This window comes from Ailuropoda melanoleuca, chromosome 7 (genome assembly GCF_002007445.2).
Source record: "Ailuropoda melanoleuca isolate Jingjing chromosome 7, ASM200744v2, whole genome shotgun sequence".
NCBI lineage: Eukaryota > Metazoa > Chordata > Mammalia > Carnivora > Ursidae > Ailuropoda > Ailuropoda melanoleuca.
The window spans coordinates 53721782-53747958 of NC_048224.1; the positions used below are offsets into that span (position 1 = coordinate 53721782).

Genomic DNA, 26177 nt, shown 5'->3' on the forward strand with positions numbered 1-26177 from the left:
ATAACCTTCTGCTGGATGCCCAGGGTTTCCTGAAGATCGCAGACTTTGGGCTGTGTAAGGAAGGTGGGTACCTCCTGTCCAGGATCCCGTGTCCTCCAGCCTTGCTCGGCCAGCCCAGGCCAGCAGAGTTGTGGGCCCCCCACCCCCACCCTGGCCCTCATTCCAGGGATCGGCAAGACTCACTGGTTTTTCCTTCCCAACCCCAGAGGCCCTTAAAGAGCCCCAGCTTGCCCTTAGCCAGAGAGAGAGGCTGTGCTCAGGGTGGGAGAGGGCACCGGTTCTCCTTTTCTTCGTGACCTTGGCATGTGAGCTTGGCTGAGGCTCTCCTTCCCGCTGTCAGATGGCATAAAAACTGCCGCCACCTCCAAGGGTATGGGGCAGGGCTTGGCACGGGGTCTGGGACCTGAGGTCATGAGGGTTGGCTGTTGATTCTTACACCCACTGAGGTTATGCGGCTACGACCCATGGGGCCCACACCAGTGTGGATGCTGGCTTGCAGGGATCGGCTTTGGGGACCGGACAAGCACCTTCTGCGGCACCCCGGAGTTCCTGGCCCCGGAAGTGCTGACCCAGGAGGCCTATACACGGGCTGTGGACTGGTGGGGGTTGGGCGTGCTGCTCTACGAAATGCTGGTGGGCGAGGTGAGCACTGGAGCTGGGCTGCCGGGGCCTCTAGGTGGGGGTGGGGCGGGGGTGGCTTAGGCACCCTGCTGAGCCCCCTTTTCCCCCAGTGCCCATTCCCGGGGGACACAGAGGAGGAGGTATTTGACTGCATCGTCAACGCAGATGCGCCATATCCCCGCTTTCTGTCGGCGCAAGGGCTCGAGCTCATTCAGAAGGTAATCACCGCAGGGGCAGGGCTGGGCTCGGCTGTGGCTCCCAGAGGGCCGTCCCCACCCATTCCCTCGGGGCCCTGTGGCCCAGCTTGCTGGGGGAACCTGGGCAGGTGGGCAGTGCCTGGGGCCGAGTGCCCTCTGTGAGCCCCGGTCCTCTCGCCCAGCTCCTGCAGAAGTGCCCGGAGCAGCGCCTGGGCGGGGGTGAGCAGGATGCCGAGGAGATCAAGACCCAGCCTTTTTTCAGGGTGAGTTGCCCCTGGGGCCTGGCACAGGGGGAGGCGTCACGGGGCCGCGTGCCCCTGTTCGTCGTCTCAGGCAGCTCCGCCCTCGCCCCCAGACCACCGACTGGCAGGCCCTGCTCGCCCGCACCGTCCAGCCCCCCTTCCAGCCCCTGCTCTGCGGCCCCACGGACCTGCGCTACTTCGAGGGCGAGTTCACGGGGCTGCCGCCGGCCTTAACCCCGCCTGACCCCCGCTGCCCTCTGACTGCCCGCCAGCAGGCCGCCTTCCGAGACTTTGACTTTGTGTCAGAGGGATTCCTGGAGTCCTGAGGGCTTCTCTGGCACGTCCACCCTGTCTGCCCAGCTGCGCGCCCAGCCCTGGAGGCCCAGCCCTCGCCGGGTTATTTGTGGGTCTTGGGCCTTGAAATGGCAGCAGCGGGGCTGCTGGGGGCTCCCTGCCCCCTGGGAGACCTGGACCAGAAAGGGTGGCACAGCAAGGAGCAGTTCGGTTTGGTTTTTTAACACTTGACTTGCTTTATGGATTATTAAACTTATAAAACTCTGCACTGGAGGTGTCCTGGCATGGGGGGCAGGCTGAAGGTCTCCCCCCCCAGGTCCTCTGCCTCCCCTTCTTTCTCTGGAGGGCAGAACTGCCCACTGAGGCAGGGCTTCTGTTGCTCAGCTCTGCTCTGAGGCCTGCGAGGAGCGGGCAGGAGCGAAGAACCTCAGGCCCTCAGAGGGCCAACCCCAGCGGGGTGGCATCCCCTCTGGTTTTCAGGCACAAGACGGTGGCCTTGCCTCCAGCGACCCTAAACAGCCTGGCTCCTGCCCTCCTCCTCCTCGTCCTCTCCCTCGGCCCACAGGGTCTCCCAGGACCCCGAGGGCCATCCGCAGAAGAAGTGGGCCAGGTTGCGGGTCAGGCCGCGGTCGAAGGGGTTGCTGGTGCGCTGGCGGAGGTAGGCAATGCGGTGCGAGGAGATGAACTCCCAGGTGGTGGTGTTGCTGGCCACCAGGTAGAGGTGCGAGGCGAGGAGCAGGCTGGCCCCCAAAGAGAAGAAGGAGAGCAGCAGGAAGGTGGCAAACAGCAGCCCGCTGGACCGCAGCCACAGCCCCCAAGGCTGGAAGAAATGGAGGCCAGACCTGCAGGGCAGGATAGAGATGGGGACCGAGGCTGGAGGAGGGCAGGGGTGCCCCAGGGAGCCCTGGTGGGCAGGCCGTTTGGGAGAAGGTCCAAGGCCTCGAGGAGGGAGTCCTGGCTCTCTTTGCCTTGCTGGCGCATGCTGCGGCCCTCCCCCCGCACCCAGGGCGGTAGTGGAACCCACCATGCCAGGTACAGGCCCCACAGAAGCACCACCAGCTGCAGCGCCAGGTAGGCCACGAAGAGCGGGTGGTTGCGCTCCCCCACGCAGTTCTCCATCCAGGGGCAGTGGTGGTCATAGCGGCGCACGCAGCGACGGCACTCGCGGCAGTGCCGGGCCCTCAGGGGCTGCTGTGGGCATGGAGGGAGGCGGGCTCAGTGCCAGCTCCCCTCTGGGCCCAAGACTGAGGGTAGTGATGAGGTCAGGAGGCTGGGGCCTCCTTCTGGGAGGCCTTCCTGGAGGGGGGAGGCCACGGCAGGTCAGGGAGTCTCCAGCTTGCCCCTGCGCCCTCCCGTGGAGGTCCCTGGTCACCCACCAGCACCAGACAGTATCTGCAGCGCCGAAGGGGGATGGCTTGGGGAACCATGGCCGTCTGCTCCTCCTTGGCCTCCTCCTGAAAGCGGGAGATGGGGTATAAGATAGGGTCCCCTTGGGAGGCAGCACAGGTGGGTGTTTCCCTTGGGGGCTAGCTTCGCTCTGGGTCTCTGCAGTTGGGGGCCCAGCCCCTGTGTCATGGAGGGGGTAAGGTGGGGCAGAGTGCTGTGGTCCCAGCGAAGCGAAGCTGTGTGACCTCTGCCAGTTGTTTCCCCTCGCTGGGCCTTGGCGATTTCCTCATCATAGGATGGGGTTCTAGGGCCGCTAAGAGGATTCACTGAGGTACCCCCGGCAAAGCGCTCTGCACAGATCCTGGCATGAGACCATTACAGGGGCCTTGCGTGTCCTGTTGGTGGGAGGAAGGGTTCTGGCCCCCAGGGGCCCCCTGGTTACCTGGGGCTGGGGCTGGACATTCACATAGCCCGGGTCCATGAGCGACACGGCCAGGTAGAGCAGCAGGGAACCCAGCACGAGGAGCAGGAAGGTAAGGGGCGGGAGCAGCTCCCCCTGCTCTTCCCACTGCCGCAGCGCTGGAGAGGCCGGAGAAGGAGAGTGAGGCTGGGGCCGAAGCCAAGAAGGAGGAGGCTGTGTCGTGGGGGGGTGTAGCTGAAGGAGGGGAGTCTGTCCCTGGCTGAGCAAAGGCCTGGAGATGGGGTTTAAGGAGTGGATGAGTGGTCAAGTCTGCAAGTGTGGCCACTGCACAGGGTACAGGAGGGAGAAGTTTGGGCCCAGGGAAAAAAAAAAGCAAAAAAAAAAGCAGTTCATCTGCATTTTATCTGGAGGACAAAGGGCAATAGGGAAGCATGGAAGCTTATAGGGTCCGATCTGTTTCTGAAAACCCTTGTGCTACTGGAGCCAGACAAAGGCACTGGCAGGAAGAGTGGAGACAAAGGGATGGATAGATAAGGGGTAAGGGGGTGAAGGGGCCCGACTTGACTAGATGTGTGGGAGAGGGAGGAGGGGTTCCTGCCCTCGGTTCCATGATGGGGAGACCAGCCAGGTCTGATACACTGATGAGATCGAGATAGGAAGGCCCAGCCAGGAAGGGTCCAGCCCATGTGGGTGAATGAGGATTTCGTGGAAGCAGGGGTGGGGAGTGAGGGGCATGGGAAGGTTAGATAACAGAGTGTGGACAGCTCTGGGGCCCCTTAGTTGTAAAAAGGAGCAGAGAAGGAAAGGTGGGGTTGGGGGTCCTTTTTGATGGGAAGACTGAGCAGGTTTTTAGGCTTAAGGGTGAAGACCGTGGAGGAGGCTTGAGAAGGTCTTGGGAGGAAAGTGACAACACCCCCAGTCCAGGTGCTGAGGCTGGAGCAAGGAGGGGAGAGTAGGGGCTACCTTTGCTGGCAGGGAAGGAGGGTAAGAACTTGGATTGGAGGCAGCCTGGCAGGTAAAGAGGGGAACGATGTTAGTGCGGTCGGGTCAGTGGGGTGGATGGAGACCTCAGGGCAAGAAGTGAGGATGGGGAAATGAGGGGCAGGCCGCTCCCCTCGGTGTTTTCTTGCCCCAGAGGGTGGGGAGCCTGGACTTGGGCAGCTAGTGGTCACGGAAGTGAGCGGCGTGCCAGTCCTTGATCTACTTGATGCTCGGAATCTTACGGAGGGACGGTTGGGAGTCAATTCCCGGGAAGGACCGGGTGGTTCCCGGGATCAGGGGAGATGGGGGCTCAGGTCGGTCGTCGGATCTGGCGGGTACCGGATGGGTCCTGGGATGCACAGGGCATCTGGGAGGGATCAGGAAGATGCTGGGATTAATTAGGGATCAGCTGGATATTAGGCAGAAGGCAGGTGGCTCTTGGAATGATAGATGGGAAAGAGACTCAGGGGCTGGCGGAAACGGGGTGAATCCCAGGATTTCTGGGGCTTCAGCAAGAGACCCAGTGAGACCCAAACGCCTGGGGAACCACGCGGGATCGGGTGGGTCTGGGGTCGCGCGGGGTCCGGCTCACCGGTATCGTGCAGGAAGAGCACCAGCGTGATCCCCCAGGTCAGCACAGTGTGCCCGGTCCGCACCAGGACCCCAGGGCTGAGAAGCGCCCACGGCGCCATCTCCTCCGCCCGGGGCCCCACCCGGAAGAAGCGCCCGGAGGGGCGGGCCCTTCGAGGGAGAGGGGACACGGCCACCCGCGGATTGGTGGATCTGGGAGGTGGGCGGGGCCTGATTGGGTCGGGGAGGCTGTCTATTGGATGGCAGCTGCGGCCGAGTAGGCCCTCAAGCCAACAGGTGCCTGAAGAGGTTGAGGGCGGGCCCGGCGCGCGCGCAGCTGGTAACTCCCCCAACCCCAGCCCCCACTAGTCAGGTAACTTTCGAGAGCTGAGGAGCAGGCGCGAGTCTCGGCCCCGCCCCCTTGGGCTCCCAACCCGCCCGCCCCAACCCCACGGCCTCGCGCATGCGTACAATTCCCTGGGCGCTTCCATGTTCAAGACGTTTGGTGTGATTCCAGGTTGTGGAATTGTGCCGGTTTCAAGGGTACGATACCTGAGGTCTCTAGAGGGGCAGGACTCGCCTTCGGTTGCTCCGTGGTAACACCCTTACCTCCTGGCTATTCATTTTTAGATATTGCAAACAGGATGAGACCAAAGTGGCCGTCGGTGCGCATCCTGGGTACGAGGGGCCCAAGTGAAGTCAGAGTCAGAAATACCAGCACTGCCTCTTCCTACTTGTGAGAGCCTGGGCACGTTACCGAACCACTCTGAGCTCTGTTTTCTGCCTATATAGCGAAGACCGATGATAGCATCCGCCCCGCCAAGGTGGTTGGGAGGATTAAACAATGCAAGCACAGTCGGTGTCTAGCGCGGTTGGTCATCTCCCCCGCTATAAGCCAACACCTCACCCTGCCAGAAGGACTCGCCCAACCCCAGGCTCGGGGCTCTTCTAAGGCGAAGCCTCATCATCGTTCACTGTTCACATTCCTTCAGCTGTGTCCCCAGGGCATTCCCCATTCAGCCAGGCCTTTCCACCCACTTCCCACTCATACTAACATCCATTGATACTAGCATCCACCTTCTTTCTCCAACAGATGGGCCCCTCCGGCCCCTCCAGTACATTCTTCTGGCATCTATTGTTTTGTCAGCTCAGCATCCCCTTTTCTGTTGGGGAACTGACTCTTCCCCATCCCATGTGGTTCTGGAGGAACTGTGCCCCTCACTCCACAGGGTGACAGGAGGCAAGATGTGGGCATGTTACTCTAGAGCGCCAAACCTGGTTCCCTATCTCAGTGTCCCCAGTGATTGGTCCTTGGTGGACATGTGACTCAGCGGGACCAAACAGAATCACTCTATAGAGTACTGTATAAATGCCGAGAGAGAGGGGCATTCTTTTGGACCTCAAGCACACTGAATAGGATGTGAGGGCTGCTGGCAGCTGTCTTTACAGTATGTGGAGGGAAACTGGCAGGAGAGAATGAAGCCAACTTCTAGAGTCATAGAGATAAGCAAGCCCTGAAAGAGGGAGTGAGAGAGTCTTCGCAACGTTGTCTGGACCCCTAGATCCAGCTATTCCCGAAGCTGATGTTAACCTCTAGGTTCTGTGAATGAATTCCCTCCCACCTTTGACTAGCCTCGGTAGGTATTTGAGTTGAGTGACTGTCACTTACAATTCAATCTTGGTTACTGCAGTGGGTTACTTAGTGTGCTGAATGGAAACACTTAAACCATCCCGAAGCTTCCATGAGTCAGGCCCTGTGCTGGTGTGAAAGGTAAAGTCAGACACTAGTTAAGGTGGTAAGGACAGATTTTCATCAGTAAGATGCTATTGCAGTGTAAGTTGAACGCAGCTCTGATTTGTACAGAGGTGACTGGGTGTTTTAAAGGGAGCGGGAGGCAGTGGAGAGAGGGAACAGTGGTGGCTTGAACAGACTCAGGGAAGTGAAAAATTACAAAGGGTTGGTCAGTGTAAATGCTGAGTAGGCCAGCTGTGTGTGCTAGCTGGCAATAGTTGAAGTTAGGTGCCTGTCCTCCCACAGACACTGGGAGACGGAGGCCTGATCCTTCCTCAGCATTGCTCTTTGAAGGAATGGCTTTCAGGTCTCCTGAGTTGTAGAAGACACAAATACATTTCAAAGGGACAGAGAAAGGCTTTCCAACTGCAAGGCCTTTTTAGTAAATGCTCAAAAACGGGGGCGGGGGAGGCTCTGGTCAGATGGTGGCTAAAATAAATAGTAAATTCTTTTGGCATCCTTGAGCCCTCTCTGGCAGGCTGTTTAAGGGGGACTGGGGTCATCCTAGGGCTGCGACCTTGAACTGTTAGAAACTACCTTAGTGGTTAAGTGTTTTAAGGTGGGGGAGGGAGATGGACAATATCACTTGTGGTGAGAACCCGTAGTAGGGCTCTTACAGGCCCAGGTTGAGGCCTAGTTGAGAAGGGGCTCAGGGGCCTGACTAGAGTTTGGTCAAGGAGTGAGTCTTTGTCTCTGGGCACTGGGCACGCACCCACCTGGCATGTGTGGGGGAATGAGCCCCTTTGATCGGCTCCCAGCACCTTAGGAGCGCCGAGTGCACTCCCAGGACAAAGCGGGACTCCCGGCTGCACCTCCGCGTCCTCCCGCTCGTGCTCTTGTTCCTTCGCTCCGCTGCTGCCGCTGCAGGGGGTGCTGCGCGGCTCTCCCTGTAAGTCCCCTCTAGCGGGGCCCTCTGTCTGCAGTGCTCTTCCCGTGGCTCCCCCGTGGTCAGGCCTGGCAGCCCTGTCTTTTCTTTCTTTTCTTTTCTTTTCTTTTCTTTTCTTTTCTTTTCTTTTCTTTTCTTTTCTTTCTCTTCCTTCCTTCCTTTTTTTCTTTCTTCCTTCCTTCTTTTTCTTTCTTTCTTTTTCTTTCTTTCTTCTTTCTTTCTTTCCTTCCTTCCTTTTTCTTTCTCTTTTTTTTAAGATTTATTTATTTTAAAGGAGGGGAGGGGCAGAGGGAGAGAGAGAGAGAATCCCAACACGGGGCTCAGTCCCACGACCCTAAGATCATGACCTCAGGTGAAATCAAGAATCAGATGCTTAACCAACTGAGCCCCCCAAACGCCCCCTGGCAGCCTTGTATTTTGCTGGATTCAGCTCACACGTGTCCTCTCGTGAGAAGCCTCCCTGCCTGCTCAAGGACACCATGTTGTCTCTTACCTCCACACTGAAGGCGCTCTTCCCTCGCTGAAGCACGGTCGCCCAGCTAACTCCTGTCCCCCCGGGACCCCCTCCACTCCCACCAGCCCACGGGAGGCGCCCTCCCTGTTCTCCCTGCCCACTGCACACTGGGTCGTAATATCACACACATCATCTCTACCATCAGACTGGACACCCTGAGCAGGTGGCCTGTTGCCAGCTGTATCCCAGTACCTGGGCATGGGGGTATGGAGAGAATGAGAGGAGCCAGGTACTTCAGCCCAACCTGCCACCTGTTCCCAGGCTGCAGTGGACTGGCCCTCCAGGCTAGGCACAGGAATTGACCTGAGGCACCCTCTCTGCTGCACGTCCTCTCATCTAAGGGCTAGCGCCCCAACTGGCTCCAGCCCCTCTCCTGACCCCATCCCTTCTGCAAAAAAAGACACTCCAATCTTTCCACTTTGCACAAAAATGTATTTCTGTGACATCCCAAAGTACAGACATTTACCCAGGCCCCAGGTGGTAAAGCAATGGGATGTGAACTCTGCCCAGGGGTCTGGCTCAGGCCATGTGAGCATGGAGGGGAGGGGCAGGCGTGGCCTGTCTGCCAAGCTTGGGAAGCACAGGGCAGCCGCCCCTTCCCAGGGCTGGCAGGGACAGACTTCTGGGGAGGCCTGGTGCCTCTCCCTTGGGCTGTTCATCCAGCCTGTTCTACCTCGAGGCAGAAATGCTAGGAGAATCCAAACACAGGCCTAGGGAAGTAGGAAGGAAGAGAGGTCATCCCCTTGGGGGATGCCTGCAGAGTCGGCACTGCTCCCCCAGGCCTTGTTCTGGAGGGGCCCCTTCACTGCTGCCTGTCTCCAGAGAAGCAATTCGGAGTTACATGAAGGGAGGACCACAAGATATTTCAAGATACATTTGCAGCTCACACTTCTCTGAAACACAGCACAGAGGTTCCAAGGTAAAGCCTGGGGGCAGGGAGGAGGGGCTGAGAAGGGCCCGGGTGGGGCCACTGCAGGCTGGGCCCCGTTGCTGGTCTGGAGGCAGCTACCTGTTGCTGCGGTCCGGCTGGAGCCGGGACCTCCTGCCTCACTGAGAGACGTGTGGGGTCCTCCGGGCAGGGGGGCAGGTCGGGGTGGGGCGCAAAGGAGGCCGGCTCAGTTCTGCTGGTGGGGGTGCCTGGGCACCATGGGTGCTGCGGGCAGGGGAAGGGCTGGGGAGTGAGGAGCAAGCCCCTGGCCCTGGCGGTGCTGGCTCCCGGGGCTGGGGCGGGCGCTGAATATGTGTGGCAGAAGGGGCAGTGGAATCTGCCTGAGTTCTGACCAACCCTGGGCTGGGGCCTTCAGTAGCCTGGGACCTGGTGGGAGACCAGGAGGCAGCCTCCGTAGCAGCGTGGCCTCAGGCAGGCCTGGCCAGAGAACTGGCGGGGCCACTGGGAGCCCCGCTCCTGAGGGTCCCCTGGGGCTGGGGCGGCCTGGGCCTGGGCACTCACTTTCTTGCCCCAGATGGCCCACGGCTGGGAGCACCAAGGCATTTGGGAGACCCAGTGGGGCTAGTTTTCATCCCAAACCCCATTGGCCCCACCCAGGAGCCTAGATGGGGTTCTCAGGCTTAGGCGGGTGGGTTGGGGTGCTGGAGTGGGCTGTTAGAAGCCCGCTGCCTCTCCTAATGGGAAGCGAGGCCAGGGTCTGAGGTCACTGGGAAGGGACTGCACTCTCACAACGTTAGAGGCATTTCCTCTGAGGGGGTAGGAGTGAGTGGCAGCAATGAAGGCTTGGAGTTGGGGCTTGAGAGTGGCCGAGGAAGCTGCAGGGACGCAAGGAGTGTTCTTTTGTTTTTGTACAGAAATCATACACACAAAACTTCACACTTCCTAACCAAAAAAAATAATATATATATATAATATATATATATCTCACTAATAAGGAAAAGCGTCGGTTGTGCAAAAGTCCCCGTGTCCCTTCATCCAGCGGGAGGCTCCCTGGTGGGGGTCCACCCGCTGGGCTGCTTGAGAGCTTCCTCCCGGCCTCGTGGTCCAGACCAGTGGCGGCCGTGGGGGCGGAGCCTCTATCTGGACGTGTCCATGTTCTCCTCTTTAAAGTTACTGCAGTGCTCGATCACCTTGCTGGAGACCGCGGGAGAGAGAAGGTCAGAGGGCGGCCTTGGGTCAGGGGGGCCTGGCTCCCCCCGGCAGATGAGGCCTCTGGATTTGCTGGCAAATGTCAGCAGCGATGCTGATGCAGACAGAGGGGGTGTGTTGGGGGGGTGCTGGCGGGCGGCTGGCACATGCCGAGTGCCCAGGAAATGGCACCTGTGGTCACCAATACTATTGGCCCCCTGTGCTCCCCTCCTTCCTCCCTGGCCCCCCCTTCCCTACCTCTCAGCCCGAGGGCCTCTCTGGTTAGGGGCTCCCCTGAATCGGCTCAGGCCTGACCTTCACAACCCTCTCTGTTCCTTTCTTGAGTCCTGCCTGCCTTCTTCCCTTTCCCCCTGCCTACCCGCAGAAGCCTACTAGTGGTCCCCGCACTGCCTGCGTGTCAGATTCGCCCAGAGATCCTGATCCCGAGGCGATGCGGGTGGCGCCAGGGCAGCTGTGCCGGCACGAGGGGCCCTGACACCCTCCAGCGGCCAGGCCCAGAGCCCCAGTCTCGTGCCCCCCTCCAGACAGACCCTTGAGAACCGCTGCCCCGCTGCAATCAGGTGTCATGTGGGACCTCAGGTGGCCTTCCTGTTGCGCACTAAGCCTTTGGGTGGGTCAGGGGCAGGGGGCGGTGTTCACTGCAGCCTCCGTATGCTAAAGGGGTGCCTACTGCCTCTTAGGAAGTAAGGGGTGCCCAGTAAGGGGGGACGGGAGTGGGATGGGCGGGGTGACTTCTGAACTCCCTCTTGGTGTCACTCACACCTGCTTCAGACAGGCCGGCCAGCTCGGATACACATCTCAGGTCTTAGAGAGATGCTCAAAGGGACTGGGGTAGATGTTCCAAGGGATTGGCAGCTCTGCCATGTGCGCGACCTGCACACCTTGACGTGTGCAAACCCATCTGCACTTGCCTGCCAGTTCTCTAGAATGTACTTTACCACGCGCTGTCCTCTTTCACTGGAAGGTCTTTGGCCAAAAATGGTGAATTCTGACCTGACTTGGTAAGGGCCAGGGAGGAGAGGATGGAATTCGTTGGGAGTAAGAGGAAAGGAAGCTTACAGAGGAGGGCAGTGATGCTCCGTGAGAGCGGGCCCCCCGGACGGCAGTAAGCTGTCTGCCTCCACACTCCGCTCCGACTTGCCCCTGCGAATCTCAGGGGGCCCCCACGGTGTCCCCGCCTCCCCCCCCCCATGGAGGCTGCAAGCAGAAACACCGCCTGTCTCTTACCGGGCCATTTCCTTCGTCTCCTGCCGAGCGGTTGCCATCTTGATCATGTCCCTCAGCAGGGGCAGTCCCCCCTCTTTGATCAGCAGGGGGCAGTACTTGTCGGCTGCGGGGAGGGGCAGACAGCAGGTGATCAGGTCGGTCTTCCAGCAGCCTGTGGCCCAGAACCCACCCTTGCCACGAGGGCTGCCCTCCCCAGACGTGTGGGGAGTGGAGACGCGCGCCTGGGTAAGGACACTGCTGTGCCCGGAGCCGCCTGTTTGCCTAGCCCCATGGGCCTCAGTTCCTGGGTCCACAGGGGGAGCAAGGACTGAGTCCTTGGGAAAGGCTACTTTGGGACGCAGCCACATGTCTTTCCACAGCTCACCCCATGGGAAATAACACCCAAACCAGTGGCTTCTATTCTCTGAGAAGTTTTTGTAAAGACAGAGATTCCTAAGCCTGCGTTTGGGTATTCTGAGTCAACAGACCCAGGAACCTGAACTTATTTGTATATTTAACAGTATACTACCCGCTGATTTTGGTGGCCAGCCAGGCTGGAACCAGCATTCCTTCCTATTATTGGGTGGCTCAGGGTTCACGCCAATAAAGAATATTCTAGTGCTCAGGATCAGGACATTATGCTCCCTGGAGAACACGGGCATTTCAGTGGACCCTCCCCACCCCTCCACCCCTGCAGCCCCGTGCAGTCAAGAGTTACTTTTATGCTCTCCATTTCACAGATGAAAGAACTGAGGTTTAGAGGGATGAAGGAATTCATCCGAAGTCACTCTGGAAGCTTGTCTGAGGGAGTCCCAGCTCAGGGCCCTTCCCTCTGGACTACACTGCCTCTCGGAGGTCAGGGGCTACTTTTTAGTAATGAAAAAAGCTGATGCTTACTGCAGAGTTGGCACGGGCCAAGCAGTTCCGAGTACTTTATATCCCTTACTTCACAGCAATCCTATTTTTATCCCATTTTAAAGATGAGGAAATTGAGGCATAGAGAGGTTGAGAAACCTGCTCAAAGAAACACAGCCAAAGCAAGTGGGAGAGCCAGGGTTCAAAGCCAGATGTCTGCCCCCAGAGCCCGCACTCTGATCCACTCTGCCAGTTAGAGGGACTGAGCAGGATACGGGCACCGGGCTGGGCACTTTGCGCTAGTTCTCTTTTCACATCAATCTTATGAGGTAGGCACGATCGCTGTCCCCATTCTACAGTGGAGGAAACTGAGGCCCAGTGAGGTTAAATAACCTGCATGAGGTCACATAACCAGGAAGAAAGAGAACGAGGCTCAATCCTGACCTGTCATCAAGGTCTCCTAGTGCTATACCTTCTTTCTCCTCCCCCCCAAAGCCACGCAGCAGAGGACGGTTCAGGCTCTTCTATGGGAGGATGGGGCACTCTTAGAGGAATAAAGTCAGAATTGTTTTAAAAAGTTCTCTCCTATTCCCTTGGAACTCTGTTTCCTCAGGGCTTAGTTCTTTGTTTGGGTTGGTCTTACTCTGTCTTGCAGGGGCACGGAGAAGCAGGAGGCATTAAGAAAGCTATCTGGGAACTCTGGACGGGCCGTTGGACCTGCCAGACTAGCTTCTGGCGATGAGGTGGGGCCAGCCATTATGCTGGGCGTCCCACAGATGCTGGAAAGTGGAGGGCCGTGCTCTCAGGTACAGACGCTGACACCAGCTCTCTTAGTACTCCGCGCCCGGGTTATAAGCTCGCAGGGGGCAAGTGTGCTTGCAGCCCCGTGAGCAGCCCTGTGAACAAAGGGCAAGTGGGTACTCACGGTAGACAGAGACTAGGTTGTACAGGGCCCAGGTGGCCCAGTGCTGGCTGACAGGGGAGATGCCCTGGGGAAGGAGACGAAGAATTGGCTCAAATGACCTGTAGAAAGAGAGATCAGGGTCACTTCTGATGCCGGAGGTTGGGGGAGTGCATCTTCCCCTGCTGGAGGGCTCACCCCCCACAAGCAGGCTAGTAGGACCCTGCGGAGGTAGGGCATCGGGCCCTTCAGGCTCTGCGAAGGGAAGCCGCTTGTGAGAGAGGTCAAGCGCAGGGGTGCGGAAGGGAGGCAGGAGCGACACAGATCAGGTGGTGTAGAAACGGGGCACCTGGGCAAGGAGGAGCAAGCTGGTCTTGGGGAGGCAGGGAGAAGTACCCTGAGAAATGGAAATGAGACTTATGATGGCCTTCTGCAGGCACCTTGGAGTCATGGTCCCAGAGCCTGAAAAATGCAAACCCCCTGGGCCGGGGATTCCACCTCATGTCTCCCTGGGAACGGCAGTTCCCAGAGCACCGGCAGAGCCACAAGCGTGAGCCCGCTCCTCCCAATATGGGTTTTTGCTGTCAGCGTTGATCCGTACAAGATGGCCCATGGGCACCCAGAAGGCCACCGAGTCGCAACATGAGGAGGGAGACCCCTAGCCTGTGGCTGCAAACCTAGCCATGAGCTAGGAAGACTTGACCCCAGCTGCACTGCAAGGAATGAAATCAGAGCTGAGGGAAGCTGCTGGAAGGGGAGGCCCCAGACCAGGAGCAGAGGTTCTTTCGGGGAGCGAGCTCACGAATGGCTTCTGTTTTGTTCCCTAGCGCATGTCGGTATTTTCCTCTTCTTCTTTCTTCCCACAAAGAAACACGTCTCAGATGTTTGTCAACAGCAAGTTTTGGGTACACGCAGGTGCTGGTGTGCACGAAACATGCGCCCAGCTTTATGGGTGACCTGTGTGCTGTGCGGGGGCTGTCCCTCAGCCAGAGCCGACAGGGCACGAGAAGAAAGGCCTTGCTGGGAACGAGCGTCCTGCCTCCCCACGGACCCCACTCGCACACTCCTCCCTCCTCCCCTCTCCGCTCCGCACCTGTAATTGATGTTTCTCCGAGAGTTGATGTCCCAGCTCTGGATGGCTGCCCACATGCGCTCCTCCACCTCCCCCCGCGGGGGTTCGCAGATGCCCCACGCCTCGGGCCCATCGAACATGATGTGGGAGAGGACGCCGCAGGCGTTGTACGAAACCTCGATCCCATCGGCCTTGCTCTCCAGCAGGTTGCTGCCAAGGAGGAGAGAGAAAAATCCCTCCAAGTCCCTCTTCAGACACCAGCTGCTGGGCCCCAGCTTACAAACCGGATGCCAGAGGTGTTGCTGATTTATCATCTATTATCCATACCCCGGTGACTATTCTAAAGATCCGAGGTTGCTGAAGACACAGCTACACGAGGACCATTTAGGGAGGCTTGAGAGACACCACTTAAAGACAGAAAGTGACATTTCTAACAGAAACCTAGGCAGACAGCAGTTGCTGCAACTGAACACAGACTACAGCCCTGAGCATCCTGGCAGCCAAGGCAAAAAGGGAAAGGAAAGAAATACCAACCTGAAGACACTGATAAACTGGGAAGTCATTAGCTGGGGCCGCAGCTCCTTCACCTCGGCCACGTTTCCCAAGAGTCCTAGCATGTTCCGATGCAGTTCCTGCTTCTCTGGGAATTCCTGACAAAATGAGAGCCAGCGGGGCCACATTGATTAATACTTAATTAGCATCTGGTGCGGTTTTGTTGTGAAGCGTCTGGTACCGTTAACCGAGAAAATTTATGGGCGTCTGGCCATTCCAACCAGATCAAGATGGGGAACGATACACTGCTGTCCTCGCATCTTCTACAGCACGAATGCAGCGCTGGGTACGTACCGTATGGGATTCAAATGGTGGGGGCTCCCTGCTACAAAATTAAAGGCTGAGTGGAGATCTGACCTAAAAAACTCCAAAGAGGACAAACAGGGTTCTATTTGCCAAAAGCTCAAAATTTTGTTGAAGGGAAACCTCATTGAAACTAGAACAAGAGGGGCGCCTGGGTGGCACAGCGGTTAAGCGTCTGCCTTCAGCTCAGGGCGTGATCCCGGCGTTATGGGATCGGAGCCCCACATCAGGCTCCTCTGCTATGAGCCTGCTTCTTCCTCTCCCACTCCCCCTGCTTGTGTTCCCTCTCTCGCTGGCTGTCTCTATCTCTGTCAAATAAATAAATAAAATCTTTAAAAAAAAAGAAAAAAAGAAACTAGAACAAGAAAATAAAGGATGAGGTGTATATATTTTTTTATAATTGCACTATTTATTTAATTTTATTTATTGATTTATTTTTTTTAAAAGATTTTATTTATTTATCTGACAGAGAGACACAGCCAGCGAGAGAGGGAACACAAGCAGGGGGAGTGGGAGAGGAAGAAGCAGGCTCATAGCNTCCCAGCAGAGGAGCCCGATGCAGGGCTCGATCCCAGAACTCCGGGATCACGCCCTGGGCCGAAGACAGACGCCTAACGACTGAGCCACCCAGACGCCCCAATTTTTTTAAAGGAAGCTCTATGCCCAACGTGGGGCTTGAACTCACGACCTTGAGATCAAGAGTCACATGCTCTACGAACTGAGCCAGCCAGGCGCCCCAAGGATGACTTTTAAAAGACCGTCCTACTGGACAGAATTCTATCCAGCTGATGTCCCAGCGAACCCCACCCAGACTGTGGGCAGCCTGGGAAATCACTGTGGACAAGGACAGGACTGGTTTTTCCGTTGGAGGGAGGGCTCTAAGAGAGGGGTGGGCCTGTAAGTCGGCCCCCACTGCCCACGGGGAGAGAGGTTGCTGACGGATCTGGGTGGTGGGATGCCCGGGGATAGGAGGGTGGCCATGTGGGTGGTCAAGGAGGCCGCTGTGCCGACCACGGGCAGTACCTTCAGGCAATCCAGGAAGAGCTTCATGCCGTTGAAATTGAGGAACATCTCGCAGTTGTCGGGCGTCTCGTCCGTGATGTTCCACAGGGCGCTCCAGGAGAACTCCATCACCTGGTCACACTGAAGGGAGAGGCGGGCTCAGCACAGCTCACCTGGAGGGCCCCGCAGGCTCTGGCACCCGTGAGGGCGTCCCCTAACAAAACATGGGTATCCTCCAGGGGCAAACCATCCCGTCAGGCTACGGGAGGGGTGGAGTGGCTTCATGAAGGCTCGACTTACTATCTTGTCCAGCAGCTTCTTCTGAATCAGCTTCAGCATGGTCTGTGGGCAGAGAAGAGAACTTGCGGGGGGACAGGGTTCAAGAGCTATGTGTCCCCCAAGACCCAAGATGGAGAGAGGAGAGTCAGCACGTCTACTCCTGGCTAATGCATCCTGACAAGACCAAACGTGCCCCTCTGGTCTGGGGGGCTGCATCCCACAGCCTTGGTCCCCAGCATCGGGAGGCCTGGGTGCTCGTCCCGGCTCCACCCCGGCTCCCTGTGTAGCTTTGGGCCTGGCCCTCCGCTCTGTGGGCTCCGGCCTATGCGGCGCCAAAGTAAGAGGAGACCAGACACTCCTTCCTCATCTTTTCCTTCCGTTCTTCGGCAAATACTTACCTCCCCACTGTGTGCCAGGCCCCACGCTAAAACGCGCTGGGGCTGTCATGATGGAAGAAGGAACGAGCATACACAGTGTCCTTCCTTGCAGAACTCACAACCCAGTGGGGAGGCCGGCATTAAACAGTCCCTGAGATACCCCAGTGAGAAGGACCTAACGGGACCTGGTCTGAGGAGCCAGGATTGGCCTGGACGGTGGGAGCAAATGGGCGGATGGAGCAGCTGGGAGAGGATGCCAGAGTGTTCTAGGCAGAGCAAATCTCCAGGGACATAAGCCACATTCACGGTGAGGAGATTCTTCCTTCGGTCTAGCCTCAATCCTTCCTGCGGCAGAGGGGCTCTGGAGATGGCAGGCAGGGAGGGAGGGGAGGCGGCGCCGCCCAAGGGCACGCACCACAACAAAGCCCATCTTGCCCACGGCCTCCTTGTGGTCGTTGTCCACTTGGCAGACGAGGGCGTTGCACAGGTGCACGGCGATGCGCTGGATCGACTCGTCCTGGCGCGTGGGGCTGAGGATGCTCAGCAGGAGCTCGTTGACCCGGCGGTACTGGAATTCCAGCTCCTCAGGGATGCTGAAGTTACAGAGGGTCAGACAGCAGTTCCGCTGGACCTGGGCCGGGCCGGGAGACAGGGAAGCACAGTCAGGGTGGGACTCGGGAGCTGGACTCCAGGGGCGCTCTGGAGGCGTGAGATCAGCCAGAGCCGTGGCGGTCCGGGAAGGCTTTCTGGAAGAGGAGATTCCAAGCCTTTTCTTGTTAACATTTTAAAAAAATGGTGAAATATAATCTTCATACAGAAGAGGGCATAAAACACAAATGTATAGTTTTATGAGCATTTATGAAGCGAACAAGCTTTTCGGCAACCATGTAACCACCGCCTGGGTCAAGAAATAGAACACTGCCGGCACCCAGAAATCCCCGTGGGTCCCTTCCTGGTCATCAGCCCCTCTCCCCACTCGAGAGAACTACTGTCCCTGCTAGTCTGCACGAAACACTCTCTAGCATCTTGCTTATCGTTGTCTACCACAGGTTTGCAAGTTCAACGATCTCGTTGCTGAAAAGCATTCACTTGCCCACTGCATTACGGTCCTTGAATTTCCTCGCCCATCCCACTGTTGGTGGACATCTGAGGAGGCTTCAGCGCTTGGCAACCTCACACGATGTCTCGTGCATGCATCCTGGCGTCCACGCACACGGGCTTCTGGGTCACGCGCGGCGGGCACGTCTTCAACTTGACCAGGTGACACCAGACTGTTTGCCAAAGTGGCTGTACGGTTTACAGTCCCACTGGCAGAGTAGGCGGCCTCACGCCGCTCGACATCTTTGATTTCTTTTTGCGTTGTCTATGGGCTTTTTTTTTTTAAGTATTCTTAGAGCATGTGCCTGTAATTTAATATCCTTCCATCCTTTCTCGTTAGATTTTGGGAGATCATCGTACTTCATCAATTACGTAATGTAGAGGGTAGCACCCTTAGTTAACTTTTTCCCCCCAATTACCCATAATTTTTTTAATTTGAGAAAAAATTATTTTAAATTACAAGAGCCAATACTTACTGTAAAAAGTTCAAATAGTAGTATTTGAGCGAAAAGTTAAAAAGTCTCTCACTTTATTCCACAGAAGTAATCACTGTTAAAAGTTTGGTGCATGTCTTTCTAGATTTTTCTATCACGCAAATACAAATATATATTTGCGGGAGAGGTGAGGCAAAAAAAGATATTATAAATACTGGTCCAAAACTTTGCATATCAACATGCAGTGGACATCTTTCCACATTAGGGATGTACAGATATACCCTAATATCCCATTGTGTGGGTATGTTACTTTTCCAGGTCCCTAATACTAAAACGTTCTGGTTTCTTCTTACTTATCTTTAATTAAAAAGGGCAGATGTATGTATATCTTTTTCCTCTAAAAAAACATTTGAATTGTGGAATACATAGGTCCAAAGATCAATACATTTACAGTTTTGGCAGGTTCTGGCAATTGGCCTCCAAAAAGGTGATACAACTCATACTTCACCCATGATAAGCATACAAAAGTACTCTCCCTGACCTCTGTCAACGCTGGGCATCATCGGTCTCTCGAGATAAAACGTGATATCTCGTTATTTTAATTTCCATTTCTTTGATAGAGTTTATTAATTTGTTTGGGAGTCTTCAACTAGCATTTTTGTCAAAAAAAAAAAAAGACACCCCTTTTACCACATGATAAAATCAATCTCAATGTAGAAAACGGTTGCTCTAAAGTCTGGAGTTGGGAGGCAGTGGGAAAGCAGGCCTTCTCATCCCTGCGGAGACTGTATCTCTATCGTAGCCTTTCTGGAGGATAATTCGAGAATACATCCCAAATGTTTAAAAATACACCTACACATTCATTGCCCCAGCAATGCCACTTTTAGTCACGTCTTATAAGGATAATCAATTGAGTAGAGTCAGCAAAGCCTTATTTGAAATAGCAAACAAGAAAAAAGTCACCTACGTGTTCACCGTGGGGGCTGACTCAGTGACTGCGGCCCGCGCCCGTGGGGCAGCCTGGGCTACTCTGTGGGGACGGGGCTTGGCCACTGCCTCCCAGCTCGGGCGCACGGTCGGCTCCAGAGTGGCCTTCCCTGGATGAGGACGCTGAATGCTGTGCTGACACCAGCAACTATAAAACGACGGTGAAGCCCAGCTGCGAGGGGGAGGACAGCTGGACTGGGAACAACTTTCACTCTGTAGTTAACACATTTTCTTTCTTTTTTTTTAAGATTTTATTTATTTATTTGACGGATGGAGAAACGGCACAAGCAGGGGGAGCAGCAGGCAGAGGGAGAAGCAGGCTCCCCACTGAGCAGGGAACCTGATGGGGGACTCGATCCCAGGACCCTGGGATCATGACCTGAGCCAAAGGCAGATGCTTAACTGACTGAGCCACCCAAACGCCCCAACACATTTTCATATTATGGTTGACCCTTGAACAATCTGAGGGTTAGGGGTGTCGACCTCCTCCCCACCTGCTGCTGTGCAGCTGAAAATCCACGAGTAACTTCTGACTCCCCCAGAACTTCACCACTAACAGCCTACTGCTGACTGGCAGGGACCCTTACTGATAACACTGATAGTCGATCGACACGTTTTGCTCATTATATGTGTTACATATTGTAGTCTTACGATAAAGTAAGCTGGAGCAAAGAAAATGTAAGGGAATCATGAAGAACAGAAAATACCGTGACAGTGCACACTGTATTTGTCAAATAAAACCTGCATCTAGTTGTGCCTGGGTGGCTCAGTCGGTTAAGTGTCCAACCCTTGATTTTGGCTCAGGTCATGGTCTCAGGGTTGTGAGATCAAGCCCCACCGCGCTGGGCACGGAGCCTGCCTAAGATTCTCTCACTCTCCCCCTCTACTCCTCCCCCTGCTCCTACTTGATCTCGCTCTCTCTCAAATCAATCAATCTGTTTTTTGAAAAAGGGGCGCCTGAGTGGCTCAGTCGGTTGAGCATCTGACTCTTGATTTCAGCTCAGGTCATGATCTCAGAGTCCTGGGACCGAGCCCTCCATTGGGCTCTGTGCTCAGCATGGAGTCTGCTTGTCCCTCTTCCTCTGCCCCTCCCCCCACCTTTTCTCTCTCTCTCTCTCAAATAAAATCTTAAAAAAAAAAAAAAGCTGCATTTAAGTGGACCAGCACAGTTGAAACCCACATGGTTTAAGGATCAATGGTGCTTGAATTTGTTTTCTAGGCATTAGATGTCTTACTTTTGTAATCAGAAAAGAAACATTATTTTAAAAGTTCTGTTGTAAAAACGTTTGTTGATCTGGGAGATGTTCACATTCGTAAGACACTGCTGAAATAAAAATCCACGTTATGCAAAGAGTAAGTGCAGGATGACCCCATCTACTAAATAAACATGCACAGGTGAAATCCACAACGGCAGGTATCCACCATCAACAGCGGCTATCTCTGCGTGGTGGGATTATGGGTGTTTTTTTTTTAACTTTATATCCGTAATTATAATTTTTCTAAGGTCAAAATTTTTGTGACTTTCACAATAAAAGCAGCTATTGGAAAACAGTCTCCCCGCCCCTCGAGCAGCAGAGCGTTCCTGGGCAGAAGGGCTGAGGAGTCAGCATGAGCAGAGGCCCAGAGGCAGGAGAACAGGGTCCCTGGGTGGGGAGGGTGGCATGGGGGATGGGCTGGTCAGGTGGGGCCGGGCTACAGGGTCCTGAATACCAGGTCCCAGAGTCTGGGAGGGATGCCGTGGGCAAGACGGGCGGCAGCAGCGGGAGGGGGGGCGTGCAGTACAGAGCCAGGCAGAAAAGGGTGCGAACAAGCACGGCCCCCTGAGGGGCCAGGTGGGTGAGGCTGGGACACAGGGTGCACAGGAAGAGGAGGGGCTGGGCCTGAGCATGCAGGGCCGTCGCGGGCAGGGGGCTCACCGTCACCTCCTGGTAGGACTCCATGCCATTCAGCACCACCTGGATGACCTGTCGGCGCAGCCTGACGCTCTGCTCCGCGCGGTACTCGGAATTGGTCAGGTAGAAGAGCGCGGCGCTGCCCGTCACTTGAATGTTCTTGTCATACTTGTGGCACTTGAGGGCCGTGATGACCAGCTGTAGGAAGACAGCGTAGGCCTGGGTTGGCAAGTCCTGTTCAAGTCGTGCAAGACCAGGCCTGGGGCTCTGCCAGGGGGCTCAGATGGGTCCTCTGGGGTCCGGCTTACCCCGAGCCTATTCTCTGAGAGCGGAAGTGAGGGCGGGGGGCAGACACTGGACACCGCCAGGGGTCTGGGATAAGGCCAGCGCTGGGACAAGTCGGGCCTGGGGTTCGGGGGTAGGACCGCTAGTGTCCTGGGGATGAGGGGATGACGAGGGACGGGGGCTCTGGGGACACGCTTCAACCGAGTCCAGCACCTGCCGGCTGGGGACCCCCGGCGTTGAGGCTGACCTTCAAGGCCCGAAGAAGCTGGTTGCAGCGCTCGATGCGTGCGATGTCAAAAAGCAGGTTGATGGCCCGTGAGGTAATCTCAGGCCTGTGCTCCGTGTAGGCCTCTATGGCATTCAGCACCTGCTCCTCATTTTTGTCACCACTGACCTGGGGATGGAACAGACTCAGAACCACCCGGAAGTCCCCAGATCCCAGCTCCATCTCTAGCCCCAGGGCAGACACCTTGGGGCCCTCAGCCCACCCCCTTCCCCGGTCCCCGGGCTCCCTGTTCGTCCCCTCCCCGACTCCCTCTCTCACTTTGTAGGCGGGAATGTGTGTGAGGCGGCACAGGGAGGTCTCGAAGAGCCCAAGGAACTGAAGTGGCCTCTTCAGGGCCCGGAAAGGCATGATGCTGCTCTTGGAAGGCTCAATGCTGGGGGAAGAGGGTGTCGGGGTCAGTGGCCTATGGACTGGGGCTGCCCTGGGTTCAGGAGGGCTTCTCCCTGGGGGTGGCTAGGCATTTCCTCAGGGCTCTCTACTAGGCCTTCCTGCCTCATCTTTTGGGACACAGACCCCCACCTCTTGACGGAAAGGAAGCAAGGTCACACTGTATAACATGTGGGATGGGAGATACTGTTGTAACCATCTTTGGAAAATACTATGTGCCCTTCTAGTGAGGACTTGTCACCTTTATGTAAAGTCCTACCAACAATCATGAAGGGACATGCCCATCAACCCAACCCCGTGAACGTATGGCTGGGGATAGGGCTTATAGCCAGTTATAGCTGGATGGGTTTGAATCAGATCTCTCAACCAGCCAAGCCAGGAAGCAACCTACCTGCTGTGATACCTAATGCATGGCAGACACTGCTGGCCCATCCTACCACCACCACCACCTGTCTCTAGCCAGGCTGAGTGTCCTAATTTCCTAGTCACTCCTCAAGCTTGCACCTTCCAGTCTTTGCATATGCTGTTCTTTCTGCTGGTACACCTTTCCTCTGGCAAACTCAGAAGGAGCTTTCAGGATAGCTTGGATGCCATTCCTCCTTCCCCCTTCCTGATCCTCCGGGCAACCCCACAGCCCTCTGCCTCCCCTACCACAGTCCTAATAATGACTCCTCTGTCCCCACTAGCTCGTACGGACCCAAGAGGGCAGGGCCTGGTTCGTTTCTTTATCTCTAGCACCCAGGACAGGACTTGGCTCGGCAAATGCTTGTTGAATGACACCCTGCTGGCAACCACGGCAGGTGGGTCCCCACCTAGTCTGCCCTGCCTCCTCGTCCATCTTGGAGATGCTGCAGTTCTCCAGGATCATGTGGCCAGAGATGTCCAGGGACATCAGGTTCCCCAGCTTTTGCACAAAGAGGCTCAGCACCTTGCGAGTCAGCTTGAACTTGTAGTAGCTGGAGAGACGGTCTCGGGAGATGTCCAGGTGTCTGGAGATTGGAGTGGGGGCCACAGGTCAGGAGCTGGACACGGGTTGGGGCTGCCTCAGAGACCCCTGCTCCTTTAGTCCATGGCAGGGAAGGGCCCATCCCTGCCACAACTGCTCCAGGGCATTCTGGGGAAGAGCCTGCTGGCACCCCAAGGCCCTGAACAGCCCGGATGCAGCCAAAACACTGGGCTTAAGGAAGGGGACTGTCTCTTCCAAACCCACTTCTGCCCGGCCAGGGACTCATGGACCTCCTGGGACTGCCAGCCCGTACCTGCCCACCCCTACCCTGGTGAGCTCTCGGCCGGCAGCTCACCGCAGCTTGTGCAGCTGGACGATGACCCGGATGTGGTCGTCCGACAGGTCCATGTTGTAGAGCACAAGGGACACCAGGCTGTCTTTCCACTGGGTTAGGAAGGCCGCGTCGCTCGTCTGGATGCCCGAGAGGTCCAAGGCAGCCAGGGAGTTGAGTGGCCGTAGCAGGGACTCCACAGGGACCCCGTCGATCATGCGGCCCAAGTTGAGGAAGCGTAGGCGGCTAAAGCCCTCGAACGTAAAGTCCTTGACCAGCACCTGGCAGGTGGGGTTGACGAGGCACTCGTCTTCACAGCCCCCTGGGTTCTCCTCCTCGTAGAAAATGTTTGCGCAGCCGAAGAGGCTCAAGGACACCAGGGTGTGGCTGAAACTTCGCAGTGTTTGCAGACTCTTGGCAGACAGCTTCTCGCAGTTGGTCAGGTACAGCTCCACCAGGTCCTGGTAGCAGGCACAGCCCGGTTATCACCACAGCCCACCCACCCCCACCTCCGACGACCCCTGGGCCAGACCCCAGACCACACGCGGGCAAGGCGGGGGCGAGCCGGATTCTTGTGCTGGAGGCGAGCACCAGGACCCCGACTCACTTGCCCTCTCCGGCCGGCCTCCCCATGGCTGTCCCCGCTGGCTGGCGACGCAGGTCTCACCTGCTTGCGGATGGCCTCCAGGTCCTGGTCCTGCACCAAGTCCTCGCGGAGATGGATCCGGGTGAGGCGGGTGCTGCGGGGGTCTGAGAAAAGGCTGAAGAAGCTCTCGTGCGGCTCAAAGTTGCAGGCGGCGTTGACCAGCTCCACGTACCTGGGAGGGAGGAAAGCCGGGCTAGTGGGAGGGGCCCAGGGACCCTCATTGTCCCTCAAGGCTCAGCACCAGCCCTCCTGTCCCTGAAACCTTCCCTCACCACCCGTCAGCAACTCCCATCTCCTCCATCCCCTACCCCTCCTTCTAACAGCACCTGCTTGGATCCTGACCGCCCTGCAGGTGAGATGAAGGGGGCCCCAGGCACCAGGAGAGCAAAGGTGATGAAGGGGCCTCTAATCAATAGCAAATCCCAAACTCTCCCTCCTGAAACCATGCACACCTATAACAAACACACACGTCCACACTCCTCATCTTTAAGCCAGCTTCTGTTCCTTGATCGGGCCCCTCCTAGGACCCTTTCCAACAGGAAGATTAAGCCAAGGGGTTTAACATTCCCAGCTGGGTACAGGGCAAGCACTCAATAAAACCCTGTTTGAGATGCCAGTTGATACAAGAATCCTGGTCTGGTGGAAAAGGCTTGGGAGTCAAACACCCTGGACTCTACATCCTGGCTTGGCTGCTCACTACTTGGGCAACTTCACACGAGTAATGGAACTTCCCCAGACTTTGGTTTCTTCATCTGTAAAATGGACATAACTCGGGTCCACAAAGCATCCGGGCGAGTGCCTGACCCACACTAAGTGCTCAGAACATGATTACAAGTCGGGCTTTGTCCTCAGGACACACACAAGTTCCCACTCTTTCTTCTTTTCTTTTTTTCAGATTTTATTTATTTATGTTTTTAAGATTTATTTAGTTATTGGAGAGAGCAAGCGAGCAAGCAGGGGCGGGGACAGAGGGAGAGGGAGAGAGAGAAGCAGACTCTCTGCTGAGCGTAGAGTCCAATGTGGGGCTTGATCTCGCAGCCCGGAGATCACGACCTGAGCCGAAATCAAGAGTCAGCCGCTCAACGGACTAAGCCACCCAGGGGCCCCCAATTTTATTTTACTTTTTAAAGATTTTATTTTTAGGGGCACCTGGGTGCCTCAGTCCGTTGAGCGGCTGACTCCTGACTTCGGCTTAGGGCATGATCTCAGGGTCCTGAGATGGAGCCCCGTGTCTGACTCAGTGGGGAGTCTGCTTGGGATTTCTTCTCTCCCTCTCCCTCTGCCCCTCCCACTTGCACTCTCTCTCAAATAAGTAAATACATCCTTAAAAAAAAGATTTTGACGCACCTGGGTGGCTCAGTTGGTTAAGCATCTGCCTTTGGCTCAGATCATGATCCCAGGGTCCTGGGATCAAGCCCCACATAAGGCTCCCTGCTCAGCTGGGAGCCTGCTTCTCCCTCTCCCTCTGCCCCTCCTGCCTGCCTGTGCTCTCTCTTATCTCTCAAATAAATAAATAACATATCTTAAAAAAAATTCTTTTTTTGAAGATTTTATTTTTAAATAATCTCCACACCCAACATGGAGTTCAAACTCACAACCCCAAGATCAAGGGTTGCACGGTCCATTGACTAAGCCAGCCAGGCGCCCCACAGGTCCCCACAAGTTCCCATTTTTATATGCAACTGTTTGGTCTAACAATTTCCTTTCTGGGCATCTAGACTGAACTCCCTGAGGTGAATGAATGCATATCCTATAGCCGGGAGCCTCTAACAGTGGGGAGGCCCCAGGAGGGCCCACATAAAGATTTTCTGAATGATTCGATTCCTGGTCACATATCCATTATTTGTGTACCAGCACGTAAACATGTGTGTGTCCATGTGCACACACAGACACGTGTTTTTAGGCACAGGTATGCGCATACACACACACACGCACAACAGCCAGAACTCCTTCGTTCATATGTAGGTTTCTTTTTTTTTTTAAAGATTTTCTTTATTGTTTTGAGAGAGAGAGCGCGCGCAGAGCATTGGGGAAGGGCAAAGGTAGAGGGAGAAGCAGACTCCCTGCTAAGCAGGGAGACTGATGCGGGGCTCGATCCCAGGACCCCAGGATCACGCCCTGAGCCAAAGGCAGACGCTTAATGACTGAGCCACCCAGGCACCCTATATGCAGATTTCTATACCCTCTCACAGATGTAATGCACACTTACAGCTACACACTCAGACATACCCCATGCTGCAGAAGCCCCTGTGTGTATATACACCCCTTCCTTCACATGCACACCCCTCCACGCACATACCAACGTGCACGCATGTAACTTTATGGTTATGAATATA

At 56.1% G+C, this 26177-nt stretch overlaps 3 protein-coding genes and 1 non-coding gene across 11 annotated transcripts in view; 1 reads left to right on the forward strand and 3 right to left on the reverse strand.

Moving 5' to 3' along the window:
* PKN3 (protein kinase N3) overlaps window positions 1–1418 on the forward strand; it is a 10592-nt gene extending 9174 nt beyond the window's left edge. The window contains exons 17-21 of the mRNA XM_034663736.1: window positions 2–63; window positions 500–642; window positions 732–839; window positions 1001–1081; window positions 1174–1418. Of these exons, the coding sequence (XP_034519627.1) occupies window positions 2–63; window positions 500–642; window positions 732–839; window positions 1001–1081; window positions 1174–1386 (607 nt within the window). The 3' untranslated portion in view covers window positions 1387–1418. The remainder of the gene's footprint in view (window position 1; window positions 64–499; window positions 643–731; window positions 840–1000; window positions 1082–1173) is intronic.
* Window positions 1419–1560: 142 nt separating this feature from the next.
* ZDHHC12 (zinc finger DHHC-type palmitoyltransferase 12) lies at window positions 1561–4891 on the reverse strand. Of its 5 annotated transcripts, none has more exons than XM_011219683.3 (5): window positions 4735–4891; window positions 3183–3319; window positions 2731–2808; window positions 2379–2542; window positions 1561–2196 (listed from the first exon to the last, which is right to left on the reverse strand). In XM_011219683.3, the coding sequence occupies exons 1-5, from the start codon at window positions 4832–4834 to the stop codon at window positions 1866–1868; spliced, it is 810 nt and encodes a 269-aa protein (XP_011217985.1). In that variant the 5' UTR covers window positions 4835–4891; the 3' UTR covers window positions 1561–1865. The 5 variants fall into 5 exon arrangements, with proteins under 5 accessions (XP_011217985.1, XP_002915237.1, XP_019650800.1 ...); XM_002915191.4 differs by having other exon boundaries at window positions 2379–2545; XM_019795241.2 differs by having other exon boundaries at window positions 1561–2227; window positions 2379–2545.
* Window positions 4892–8315: 3424 nt separating this feature from the next.
* The window catches only part of ZER1 (zyg-11 related cell cycle regulator), a 39874-nt gene continuing 22012 nt past the window's right edge, over window positions 8316–26177 (reverse strand). For 3 of the 4 annotated variants that reach the window (XM_019795242.2, XM_002915192.4, XM_034664635.1), the window contains 14 exons: window positions 23863–24013; window positions 23220–23656; window positions 22731–22907; window positions 21790–21904; window positions 21493–21639; window positions 20985–21158; window positions 16965–17180; window positions 16194–16235; window positions 15915–16034; window positions 14571–14686; window positions 14058–14246; window positions 12989–13086; window positions 11230–11332; window positions 8316–9987 (listed from right to left, as the gene is read on the reverse strand). In XM_019795242.2, the coding sequence (XP_019650801.1) occupies window positions 9930–9987; window positions 11230–11332; window positions 12989–13086; window positions 14058–14246; window positions 14571–14686; window positions 15915–16034; window positions 16194–16235; window positions 16965–17180; window positions 20985–21158; window positions 21493–21639; window positions 21790–21904; window positions 22731–22907; window positions 23220–23656; window positions 23863–24013 (2143 nt within the window). In that variant the 3' untranslated portion in view covers window positions 8316–9929. The remainder of the gene's footprint in view (window positions 9988–11229; window positions 11333–12988; window positions 13087–14057; window positions 14247–14570; window positions 14687–15914; window positions 16035–16193; window positions 16236–16964; window positions 17181–20984; window positions 21159–21492; window positions 21640–21789; window positions 21905–22730; window positions 22908–23219; window positions 23657–23862; window positions 24014–26177) is intronic. The other variant, XM_034664636.1, reaches the window with a different exon arrangement.
* TRNAK-CUU lies at window positions 15552–15624 on the reverse strand. Its single transcript has one exon. It is a non-coding gene; the product is annotated as a tRNA-Lys (tRNA).

What these genes read in the sequence shown, in the direction of transcription:
- ZDHHC12 (XM_034664632.1), bottom strand. Translation starts at nt 4,834, where the DNA reads ATGGCGCCGTGGGCGCTTCTCAGCCCTGGGGTCCTGGTGCGGACCGGG. An exon ending in GCTCTTCCTGCACGATACCG is followed by an intron (nt 3,320 to 4,734) that starts GTGAGCCGGACC and finishes CGGCCTCTCCAG; the next exon opens with CGCTGCGGCAGTGGGAAGAG. An exon ending in ATGTCCAGCCCCAGCCCCAG is followed by an intron (nt 2,809 to 3,182) that starts GTAACCAGGGGG and finishes TCCCGCTTTCAG; the next exon opens with GAGGAGGCCAAGGAGGAGCA.